The 12500-nt window shown below is 46.0% G+C and overlaps 1 protein-coding gene across 1 annotated transcript in view; it reads right to left on the minus strand.

The window, feature by feature from the left end:
- Positions 1-2972: 2972 nt before the first annotated feature.
- The window catches only part of LOC134456390 (transmembrane protein 51-like), a 15539-nt gene continuing 6011 nt past the window's right edge, over positions 2973-12500 (minus strand). Inside the window, exons 2-7 of the mRNA XM_063207755.1 lie at positions 10121-10302; positions 8866-8995; positions 7331-7457; positions 7235-7294; positions 6707-6876; positions 2973-4169 (exon numbers count right to left, since the gene is read on the minus strand). Coding sequence (XP_063063825.1) covers positions 3970-4169; positions 6707-6876; positions 7235-7294; positions 7331-7457; positions 8866-8995; positions 10121-10300 — 867 coding nt within the window. The 5' untranslated portion in view covers positions 10301-10302 and the 3' untranslated portion in view covers positions 2973-3969. The remainder of the gene's footprint in view (positions 4170-6706; positions 6877-7234; positions 7295-7330; positions 7458-8865; positions 8996-10120; positions 10303-12500) is intronic.

The raw sequence follows: 12500 nt of genomic DNA on the forward strand, positions 1-12500 counted from the left end.
TATACCATGTGTGTGTGCCCTTGTTGTCCTGTGAATATTATCATTTTATGGCCAATAACAATACAAGAAAATGCAATTGTTTGGGTGGCATTAGCAAACACTATTAATTCATGTGATTGTTAACATCCTTTCGCCAATAAAATAATGCAATTGTTTGGGTGGCATTAGACCCTATTTAATGACCAATTTGAATTAAAATTAAAAAAGGATGGGCAAACTTATTGCTCCCACTGTACTTTTATGTGCCATTATAGAACCATATTCCACCACAGACCTTAGATGAGATTCCACTGTATAACCGTGTATTTTTCAGGGATCTGGGTTTTCACAGACACACAAATACCAGAACAGTTTTTTTTAAAAAGACAAACTCCTCAGGCACTTTACAGAAGAAAAGAAAGCAGCCTATGAAAACCTTTATTTAAAATGGCATCAGAATTAAAAACATGCTATTTTATTTCAACTAATAGGCCAATTTAAATAAAGACTCCTGTTACTTCCCGTCCTCTTGAGTGCCTGAAGGCTTTCGCTCTTTTGAAAAGCTGAAGGGCACCTCAGGAACACTGCAGCACTCCTGCTGATGAGTCTAGTTTAACCCATTGTGTCCTTGAGACACACACATACGCTGTATTCAGGTTCTTGTGATTTGAGCTGTTTTATTATGGATGTGGGTAAGTTAGAGCTGAGTGAACACATTCTAAGGCAAAACGAGGGTCCTAGCTTTTAAATGCATCTCATTTCATGTTTGAATGTGCTTCGGAGGCTGAGAAATTTAGGATTTAATAGGCAGAGGGCACCCTTTCCCAAAAAGTGCCTTGGACAAAATGGGTTAAAGTATTTTTTTTTTTTGGGGGGGGGGGGGGGCTTTTATTATTACAGGACAGTGTGAGAGTAGACAGGAAACGAATGGGAGAGAGAGACAGGGCAGGGTCTGGAAATGACCCCAGCCGGATTCGAACCGGGGTCCCTATGGGCAATGTAAGCCCAAATGTGGGGGGCTTAGCGTGCTGCCCCTACTGATAAGTCTAGTCGTGACTTCATGAACTCTGAGATGTTGAGAGTACCCAAAAGTTTTAAGGTCTAATAGACCGAATTGAGCATATTCAGATGCAGTAGTCTTACCTGAAAGGGACACTGTGCAGGAAATGGTCAAAAAAGGTACTGCAACTATGCTGCTCATTGAAACTGGGCTGCCTACTGCCAATTGTGGAGCTTCTGGCTATATATTATATTGGGTGATTATTCTCTTACTTACTGCTATACAGGCTTCTGGCTAACTTACTGATCTATAGTGGCTATATTGTATATTGGAGCTTCTGGCTGCCTTACTCGACTATAGAGGCTAAAACTTGTCCATAGATTACCAACATGGACCACAGTACATTGTGACCAAAAAAAAAAACCTTTGGCCAATAGATGATATTTTGGCAATACAACTTTAGTGTACTCAACATTTCTGGTCTTACTGTTGGCCCTATGGGGATCTCGACTAGATGTGTGATTTGGATTGTGGACAATGTGGACATCAGTGCTTCCTGTTCAGACCACAAGAGGGAGCTGGTGACACATGAGAGTATAGACCCCTCTACTATTTGCACACAGACGTGACGACATCGGGCTGTGTGCGTATTGTTGTTGTAGCAGAATTGACCATGTACCTCACGTTTGTAGAAACTAACGTAAATGATATGTTTAATTTCCACAAACATCCTATAGCATAACACTCAGTCTGCAGGCATTCATTTTCAATTGCATACAAATACTCTTTATTTATTTATTTATTCACTTATTTATCAAAGTTTTCTTGGACAATACAAACAAACAAACAAACATCTTCAGTTAGGTCTCAGTTAGTCGGCGAGCTCTAAAACAAGGCACCTGGGGAGGTAAGTCATGTCAACACAAACACATAAACATACACATAAACACAAACATAAACACAAACAAACAATACAGTGACATATTCACAAAATGACATGTACACACACAACACAACACACACTGCTAATAGTCCAGCTGAGAGTGTGTGTGTGTGTGCATGAGTGTGTGACGTTCGACTGTATATGAGTGTGTAGTGTCCTGTTGAGGGGGAGGGTGTGTGTGTGTGTGTGCGCGTGTGTGTGTGTCCTTTATGGGCTCAGGTGAAGGACACGCACACACCCTTTTCTTGTTCCTCTTCCTGTCCGTGTGTGTGTGTGTGTGTGTGTGTGTGTGTGTGTGTGTGTGTGTGTGTGTGTGCGTGCGTGTGTGTGTGTGTGTGTATGTGTCTTTGGGGCTCAAGTGAAGGACAAACACACACCCTTTTCTTGTTCCTCTTCCTGTAATGAGTTCGGAGAAGGCAAGGCACTCTTATCATCCTGGTCCGAAGTCTCACGCCGGAGTGTGTGTGTGTGTGTGTGTGTGTGTGTGTGTGTGTGTGTGTGTGTGTGTGTGTGTTTGACAGGTCCATTCACACACATAACCCTTATACACACCTCTCGCTCAGGTGTCTCTTAACTTTGGTCTGTCTGTGTGTGTGTGTGTGTGTGTGTGTGTGTGTGTGTGTGTGTGTGTGTGTGTGTGTGTGTGTGTGTGTGTGTGTGTGTGTGTGTGTGTTCAGCACAATGAGCCGTGTCTACTAAGCCCACTGAGCGGTCTGTGGTCTCACAGGAGAAGAGGACAGAGGAGGCCCTACAAGCAGAGGAGTGTGTGTGAGTGTGTGAGAGAGGAGTGTGTGTGTGAGTGTGTGTGTGTGTGTGTGTGTGAGAGAGAGATGAGAGTGTGTGTGAGATAGATTCTCTGTACGAGTGTGAAAGACAGAAAAGTGTGTGTGTGAGTGGGCAAGACAAGAGGGAGTGTGTGTAAGAAAGACAGAACGGGAGTGTGTGTGTGAGAGCGAGAGAGAGAGAGCGAGAGAGAGAGAGAGAGAGAGAAAGAGCGAGCGAGAGCGAGACAGAGGGAGAGAGCGAGAGCGAGAGCGAGAGAGAGAGAGAGAGAGAGAAAGAGCGAGCGAGAGCGAGACAGAGGGAGAGAGATGGGATGGGATGGGTGGTCCTGTGTTTAAGGTTCAGCTGCAGCTGTTTAATGAAAGACCCCCACTGTCTTCTCAACCAATAAGAAAGACCCCCACTGTCTTCTCAACCAATAAGAAAGACCCCCACTGTCTTCTCAACCAATAAGAAAGACCCCCACTGTCTTCTCAACCAATAAGAAAGACCCCCACTGTCCTCTCAACCAATGAAAACTCTCCAGACACCAACTCATCACCACGACAACCAAACCAGCCGTCTTTAACTCCAGAATCTCCAGTCTGAAGCTCACACACTCCACTGCTGAGGAATGCAGTACATATAGAGTAGGCGGGTCATGGCTACTTGTGTGTGTGTGTGTGTGTGTGTGTGTGTGTGTGTGTGTGTGTGTGTGTGTGTGTGTGTGTGTGTGTGTGTGTGTGTGTGTGTGTGTGTGTGTGTGTGTGTTGAAGTCTCTTGGTCCATAAGGCACATCTCTATTTCCTCTTCTTCAATTGGCCACGCCCCCCTCAGCCCTCTCAGCCAATAGTAGGAGAGAGAACTGCTGCAATGAGATGAGTGGCAGCTCATTGTGTGTATGAAAAAGTTTTAGGCGTGTGTGTGTGTTTAGAATAGAAGTCCAGTTGGAAATGTTCCCTGGAATGGCAGTGTATATGTGAGTGTGTGTGTGTGTGTGTGTGTGTGTGTGTGTGTGTGTGTGTGTGTGTGTGTGTCAGAGTTGTGGTGGCTTGTCGTCGTATTGTGGTGGGAGTGTTAGGGGTATGTGTGTGTGTGTGTGTGTGTGTGTGTGTGTGTGTGTGTGTGTGTGTGTGTCATAGTTGTGGTGGCTTGTCATCGTATTGTGGTGGGAGTGTTAGGGGTGTGGGAGTGTTAGGGGTGTGTGTGTGTGTGCGCGTGTGTGTGTGCGCGCGAGTGGTTGTGTGTGTGTGTGTGTGTGTGTGTGTGTGTGTGTGTGTGTGTGTCATAGTTGTGGTGGCTTGTCGTCGTATTGTGGTGGCGGTGTTAGGGGTTCGATGCTTAGCACGACAGGTTGGGGTGAACTGGGCGCGCTTTTCACACCCAGCTTCTCTGATTTGATTCGCCGGAGCTTTAAGGGGAGGAGCTTACGAGCAGCGCCACTCTTCCATCGCCCCCCAGTGGAGCCGGCTGGAACTGCAACTCCTGCAGAGAGAAACACACACGCACACACATACAAACACACGTTAAGCACAGACATTAGACAAACATATTACTGTACATACATTACATACGCGCTCGCACACATTAAGCGTAACATGCGTGCACCACACATGTCAACTTTGAGCTTAAAAAAAAGCGGATACGACCAGTGGTGTAGTCTTTGTAGAACGTGGGTATACGGAGTAAACTTCTAAATTTCAGGGATTTCAGTATACCCACTTAAAATTGATTGATCCATTGTTTTGAATAGCACAAATATACAGTATACTCACTTCAAAAAAACTCAAATATACAGTATACCCACCATAAAAAAGTAGACTACACCACTGGATACGACCGTGCGCTTGGGCGAGCCTTATATCACAGCATTAAATACGACCCACTGCACATACTTGCTTTAGAAGCAAGAGAAGCAGCACACTCATAAGACTGGCGGTATCATCCAGGGGCCAGAGAGAGAGAGAGCAGCATTGCCACCCGGAAATTGGAAACACAAAACAAAGAGAAGCACTCCCCGGACGAGGAGACGATACTGCTACTGCTACTACTACTGCGCCCGCATTTGCACGCTCCTTTATCGAAGTGCAACGGGGATGTATGATCATACAAATGTTTGTAGTTTCGGACAAGCTCAATGAGACGCTTTACGTTAAACTTTGACTTTAGGTTAAACTTTTCCCACACCTCAGCTGGCAGGTGCGTCGGAGATGGCCCATGGGTCACTCAGCAACAGCTTAAAGAAACTCCCGCACACTGACCATTTCGCTGTTCTTTCTTTAATAACGACATTTCGGTACTAGACATTGCCTGATGGAAGTCAAGTACCGAAACGTCGTTATTAAAGAAAGAACAGCGAAATGGTCAGTGTGCGGGAGTTTCTTTACGTTTTTGAAAAGTTGCCACCTGCCATTGTCCTTTTCACAGGAAACACTCGTGTGGAACTGTGCAGTCTTCCTTACGATCGCCCCCGGCGATTCTGACGAGATTGCACAATCTAATGATCTAACGCGATCAGAATTCTGACGAGATTGCACTGAACGCATGCATCTGTGGCGTGCAGTATCTAACACGAGCAGAATTGACAAGATATACACACGGCAAAGCGCTTGTGCCAGTGTTGCCAGATTGGGTGGCTGCCTGCCCAATTGGGCTACTTGGGATGAGCGTCTGAGGGGAAAAACGGGGAAAATTGTCCATTTGGCGTTTTTTTCAGCCGTCTTGGGCCCGTAGAAGTCGATGTAATTTGTTGAATTTGGGCGGAATTTAGTTACCTGGTGCACTCTGCCGGGCGCCGCCATCTTTTTTTCTAGTCGCGATACGTCAATAGGTCATGTGATACATCACGTGGTTATTGGACTGCAGTCGGAGACCGTCTAAAACTTCAGCTTCAGCGACAAAACACCCATTGTATATAAAAAAAAACAAACCAAACCTATAAGTACTGTAATATTTTGTCGCTGAAGCTGAAGTAATTTTTAGACGGTCTCCGACTGCAGTCCAATAACCACGTGATGTATCACATGACCTATTGACGTATCGCGACTAGAAAAAAAGATGGCGGCGCCCGGCAGAGTCCTCCGAGGCGCAGCCTTCAAAAACGTAATTGTAGTTAAAACAACGGTGCACTATCAAACTTCTCAGTGCCTGGATTTACATGTCAACAACCACCCGACACTACGGGATCAACATTTTTGCAACTTTGAGCCTCGTAAATGGGTGTAAAGTAAAGATTTAGCCCCATGGCTAACACAGGTGCCACGACCTCCCAACAGAAGCTGCATTTCACCTAGCTCGCGGGGTCCCGCCTACCACTCGGATTTCGGAATGCAGGGGACCTTTGGATGCGAGGTATGAGGCAAACGTCAGCGCTCAGCATCACATATTGACACAACGTAAACCATTTCACACCGGACTACCCCTTTAAGTAGTTTAGTACTTTAGTAGTTTTACTTTTTAGCTTTTCACACTTTTGTGTGTTTGCGTGTGCGGCCAGTCCTATCCAAAATCCTTCCACAGCCCATGTTTTAAAATGTGTATATGCTTAAAATGAATGACATATCAGTTTTATAGCCAAATGTTTGATAATTAACAATGTAATGAGTCCTGAAAGTCAATTACTAAATCATAGATTTTCTCATTGGGGTGTACGCCCAAAACCTAAAAAATACGTATTAAGTCATACTATAAACCTTACTTTGATTTTTGTACGTTCAACAGATATTGTATTAAACTTAGTCTATGTATATTGTGGAGATGTCTTTTGTGTTCAAAATGTGTCTTTTCAAAAGAAGTATGCACTCATTACTGCAGTGCACCGTACACACACACACACAAAGACAATCGCACTCGCGCACACACGCGCGCACACACACACACACACACACACACACACACACACACACACACACCCCTACCTGTGGGAGCTGGTTCGGTGGGTGTGACGGGGGGTACGTCTCCGTCGGAAAACACTCTCTCTCTCACACAGTCACACAGACACACAGACACACACACACCCCTACCTGGTTCGGTGGGTGTGACGGGGGGTACGTCTCCGTCGAACACGTCGTCATATGAAGGCAGCTGAGAGGTGGAGTTCATGCGAACGCCGCGACCGGCCACTGGGGGCACCGTAGCACCACTGCTGCCCACCACCTCGTCATAGCTGGGCACCGTGAAACGATTCTCTACCCTGGAACACGAACACACACACACACACACACACACACACACACACACACACACACACACACACACACACACACACACACACACACACACACACACACACACACACACACACACACACACACACACACACACACACACACACACACACACTTTAAGCATATGCCAATGTGACTGTGTGTGTGTGTGTGTGTGTGTGTGTGCGTTCATCCTCACACGTGTTGTCCATGGAGAGTGATGGTGTGCTGTACATGTTGTCCACTGCCTGCTGTGTCTGTGTGTGTGTGTGTGTGTGTGTGTGTGTGTGTGTGTGTGTGTGTGTCTGTGTGTGTGTGTGTGTGTGTGTGTGTGTGTGTACTCACACGTCTATTGAGTCGTCCATAGACAGCTGTGTGGTGTAAGGGCCGGTGCCCCCCTGGTGTGTGTGTGTGTGTGTGTGTGTGTGTGTGTGTACTCACACGTCTATTGAGTCGTCCATAGACAGCTGTGTGGTGTAAGGGCCGGGGCCCCCCTGCTGTGCGTGCTGTGCCCGCCGCGACTTGTTGCGGATGCCCAGACACAGGGAGAGCAATAGCATGGTCACACCTGCACACACACACACACCACACACACACACACACACACACACAACCATGGTCAGCCCGAAGTGGGTGGAGTTCCAGATTTCTCCGGAGCTCAAAAACGATATTTGTATTGCTCCTGGCCTGACGAGAAGCAGTACAGAAGGTGTTGCATCACTAAAGGGCATCAATTCACCTCCGTGACAACAGGGGGCGAACTAACTCATTCAGTAGAGCTTTGAATCACAAAGCTAGTCAGCTGGCTATCTAAAACGTAATATTCCACTAGTAGTCTACTTCTAAAAGTTGGGGCATAATTAGATGGTACAACATCAGATTCTTTTAGTCAAGTATTACATGAGATTAAATGCAAGACAAACGCCGTTTTAAAAGACAATAGACAGCCTGAATAGCCATTCACACCTGGGGTCTAGTAGTAGCTAGCCAGCTAAATCAGTCATTACAAACTCAACGCTAGTTGACTAGCCACCTGAAACGTAATTCTACCACTAACAAAGATGCTTCTTGCTATTCATTTAAAAAGTTGTGGCGTAATTAGACATGAATGATAGCATACAATATTCTCTCTTTATTCATGTTTAACAGTTCAGGTGGTTAAAATGCCAAACAAAAGCCGTTTTTAAATACAATAGATACATCTAATGGCTATATTAACAGCTAGCTTAGCAACTGTCAGCCAAACCCATTCAAACTCTACAGGACATTAGCGAACCCTGTTTTAGGAGCTAGCTGCCACACTAGAGGCTTCTTTGCCACACTACAAACTTATATAATTTTCAGGATGGCCTTTTATGGATATTTTTAAATGTTTTTTTTGGGAGTTGTACTATTGAAATAAATCACTGTTTCTCTTCTCCCTGTCAAGTAAACTCCAGTGATTTCCTGCCAAGTCAATCGCATAGTGTTTTTCCTTTTCCTTATTCAAACCTCCGCGGTAGGGTAGAAGAATAGAACACCACTGACCTATCAGGGCCAAGTACTCACTGAACTGCTGCAAGCACATTGACCAATCACAGTGCAAGAGCATAGCGTCAGCTCACGGACATTTCAGCCTGGGAGAACCATGCGTGTACCGCAGCCAGGGGTTGTTTTATCGCTGCACAGGGGGGCGTGGTGGCTACTTTTCTGTGCTGCACCTCCGTGGAGGAAAAACTGACACTTTGACTGACACAGCAGAATATTTTACTAAATGTATTGTATATTGTTCTACTACTACTTCATTCAAATAATAAGAACGTAAGAATAAAATACGGAATATAAAAGGATTATATGATATAGGAATAGTATAGGATAAAGAAAAACAAAGATGAAGCTTAACACACACACACACACACACACACACACACACACACACACACACACACACACACACACACACACACACACACACACACACACACACGGCATCTCACCTGCTCCCACCAATATAAATGCTACTGACGAGGTCTTGCCCGCGTCGCCCACCGTGGGTCGCCCGCTCTCCCCGTCTACGGGCACCACGGACCAGACGATCATCACGATGCCCAGCGCCACCAGCCCCACCTACAGGTACGGAGTATATTATTATTATTTATACATGATGATAACGCCAGCCCCACCTACATACCTAGTATACAAGTATACTATTATTAATGTATTATTTATGACAAGTATATACTAGTATACAAGTATACTATTATTAATGTATTCTTTATGTATTATTTATGATTATTTATTCATTATTTATACATTATGATACTTTAATGGCAGGTTACACTGAAATTAATTTTGCATGCCATCCCTGAGCAGCACTCGTTTAAAGGGACACTGTGCAGGAAATGGTCAAAAAAGGTACTGCAACTATGCTGCTCATTGAAACTGGGTTGCCTATTGCCAAATTTGACCTTTTCATGATAGTTTACTAAGTAATAAACTAATATTTTCTAGTATGGCCCAGGTACGGTCATTTTTGCAGAGAGAAATGGATATTTCTGGAAATTCAAAATGGCGGACCATGGAGAAGATCCCCCTTTTCATGTATGAAAAGTGCAATTTTTCCCAGTCATAATGAATACTTAGAATTTCATGGTGGTGGTAAATATTCATGAAAAAGGTAAAATTAGAGTAACAACTAAAAATCTCACACAATGTCCCTTTAAGACAGGACATTAAAAAGCCCTTCTAGGGACGGGCATTGGAAATTAGCCAAGGCTATAAATGCTATGATGCTATTCTGTTGGACTTGCATAACCTACTACATGATCTGTATCTGTCCCTATCAAATAAACCAAACTGAACTGAACTGAGCATAACATCATATCACATCACTATTGCACAACTGACAAAAACAGAACATGGGACCTTGGACTAGTAGGAAAATAAAGGTCTGCAACACTGTTTGATGCTCCCAAAATGTAATGGCAAACAGAGTTGCAGACCTTAATTTTTCTTTCTGCTATCTAATGTTTGGGCCAGCACCTGTGCTACTGACGCACATTCTCTGACTTTTTGGATTGACCTTGGACTAGTAGCCCAGAGGACATGTGACCCAGAGGATGTCAGGAGTTTATTTCCTGCCAATAAGTTGAAAGGAGACTCTTACTGTATAAGAGCAAGCAAAATATATCAATTCAAAATAAACATTCCAAAAAGTCAAACATAACAAAATAAATGAATGTGAATACCCACCCCCAGTGCACACAGGGCGTACTGCGACCCCGCGTTGGCCACCGGCGGAGATGAAGAGGAGGAAGAGGAGGCTGCATTGGCCCCATTGGCACCGTTGGCACCGGGAGCAGACACATTGGCACTGACCACCGGGGGAGAAGAGGAGGAGGAGGAGGAGGAGGAGGTGGAAGACCGACTCATGACTGGAGAAGAGGGAGGAAGAGAGGAGAGAGAGAGAGAGAGAGAGATTATTAATTGGAGAGATACTCATTGGTATTGAGGAGGAGGTGGAGCAGGAGGATGAGGAGGAGAAGGAGGAGGAGGAGGAGGAAGAGGAGGTGGAGGAGGTGTAGGAGGAGCAGGAGGAGGTGGAGGAGGAAGAGGAGGATGAGGAGGAGGGGGAGGAGGAGGAGGAGGAGGAGGAAGAGGTGGAGGAGGAGGATGAGGAGGAGGATGATGAGGAGGAGGAGAAGGTGGAGGATGAGGTGCAGGAGGAGGAGGAGAAGGAGGAGGAGGAGGAGAAGGAGGAGGAGGAGAAGGAGGATGAGGAGGAGGAGATGGAGGAGGATGAGGTGTAGGAGGAGGATGAGGAGGATGAGGAGGAGGAGGTGGAGGAGGTGGAGGAGGTGTAGGAGGAGGAGGAGGTGGAGGAGGAATGGGAGCCGACGGCATCAGCTGGGCCAGACTCAATTGTAGACTGACTCCTGACTGGAGGAGAGGGGGACAGAGTTGCAGGGATGGAGAGAGGAATGGAGAGAGGGATAGAGCGAGGGATGGAGAGAGATGAAGAGAGACAGGGTATTAAGGTATTAATGCATATAAACCTGGGTCAGACTCAACTGTAGACTCCCTCGTGACTGAAGAAGAGAGGGAAGGAGAGAGAGGGATGTGGAGAGAGAGGAGGGGGGGAGGGAGAGGTGGGGGGGGGGATATGGATGTAGAGATGGATGGGGAGGGAGAAAGATGGGGGAGGGGGGGAGATGGAGATGGATGGGGAGGGAGAGAGGGGGAGGGAGAGGGGGAGAGATGGATGGGGAGAGAGAGAGAGAGATGGATTTACAGAGAGGGATGTGGAGAGAGAGAGCAGGGGGATGAATGTATAGAGATGGATGGGGAGGGAGAGAGAGGGGAAGAGATGGGTGTATAGAGAGGGAGAGAGAGGAGGGAGAGATGGATGGGGAGGGAGAGAGAGGGGGAGAGATTGAACATGCCTTGGGCACACAGGGCATACTGCAACCCCGCGTTGGCAACTGAGGAGGAGGAGGTGGATAGAGGTGAAGAAATGGAGAGAGACATGGAGAGAGGGATAGATAGAGAGGGATGGAGAGAGATAGGGATGGATAGAGAGGTATGGGGAGGGAGAAAGAGAGAGATACACGTTATTGAACATGCCTTGGGCACACAGGGCATACTGCAACCCCGCGTTGGCAACCGGGGAGGAGGAGGCGGCAGCAGTGGCATCATCACCAGCTGTGCCAGACCCAACTGTAGACTGGAGAGGAGAGAGAGAGAGAGAGAGAGAGAGAGAGAGAGAGAGAGAGAGAGAGAGACATGGAGGGAGAGACACACACACATTATTAACCCATTGATGCTGCATGTTGCGTTGCGCAACATTGGCCCTGGCGCCTGGGGCTGCATGACACAAAATACAGACTTATGAGATTTCAGACAACTTTAATAGAAATCTTGGAATGTTAGAGCTGAATGACATTCAAATGCAAGATGAGGGTCTTAGTTATTAAATGCAACTCATGGCATGTTCTTATGTGCTTCAGATGCTGAGATATTTCGTTTTTTATAGGCAATTTTATAGGGCAAGTTTTCTTAAAAAGGGCTTAGGCATTCAGCAGGCGGTTTAGCAAGTGCTTTGGGCATCAATGGGTTAAAATGGCAAGCGCACACAGGAGAGAGAGAGAGAAGGAGAGAGAGAGAGAGAGAGAGAGAGAGAGAGAGAGAGAGAGAGAGAGAGAGAGAGAGAGAGAGAGAGAGAGAGAGAGAGAGAGAGAGAGAGAGACAGAGAGAAAAAAGTATACGGGGGGATGTAGCATGCGTGTGAAATGGAAGACAACACATAACAACGCTGGGACACATAGAATGGAAGTCCGCAACAGTCGTAGGGGCCAGTCAAACCAATTTAAATAGTAAAATGTTGATGGTGCCCCTCAGACTGAAAGGTCACAACCTCGGAGCAATGGTGACCCTGAGACTAAGGGTGCAACTCAAACTAGCTCCTCGTGGCCTTTTCTTTTCCTTGTAGCCTCTTGCTTTTGAGACGTTTTGAATCGATGCATCGATCCTACGTTTATTAGTTGATTGCCTTATCGATCGACTTACGATTAATTGATAAGCGGCGTTTTTCAGTTTTGCGTAAAAAACCCCACTAAATCTCAAATTTTTTATT

Source organism: Engraulis encrasicolus, chromosome 10 (genome assembly GCF_034702125.1).
Source record: "Engraulis encrasicolus isolate BLACKSEA-1 chromosome 10, IST_EnEncr_1.0, whole genome shotgun sequence".
NCBI classification, from domain to species: Eukaryota; Metazoa; Chordata; class Actinopteri; order Clupeiformes; family Engraulidae; genus Engraulis; species Engraulis encrasicolus.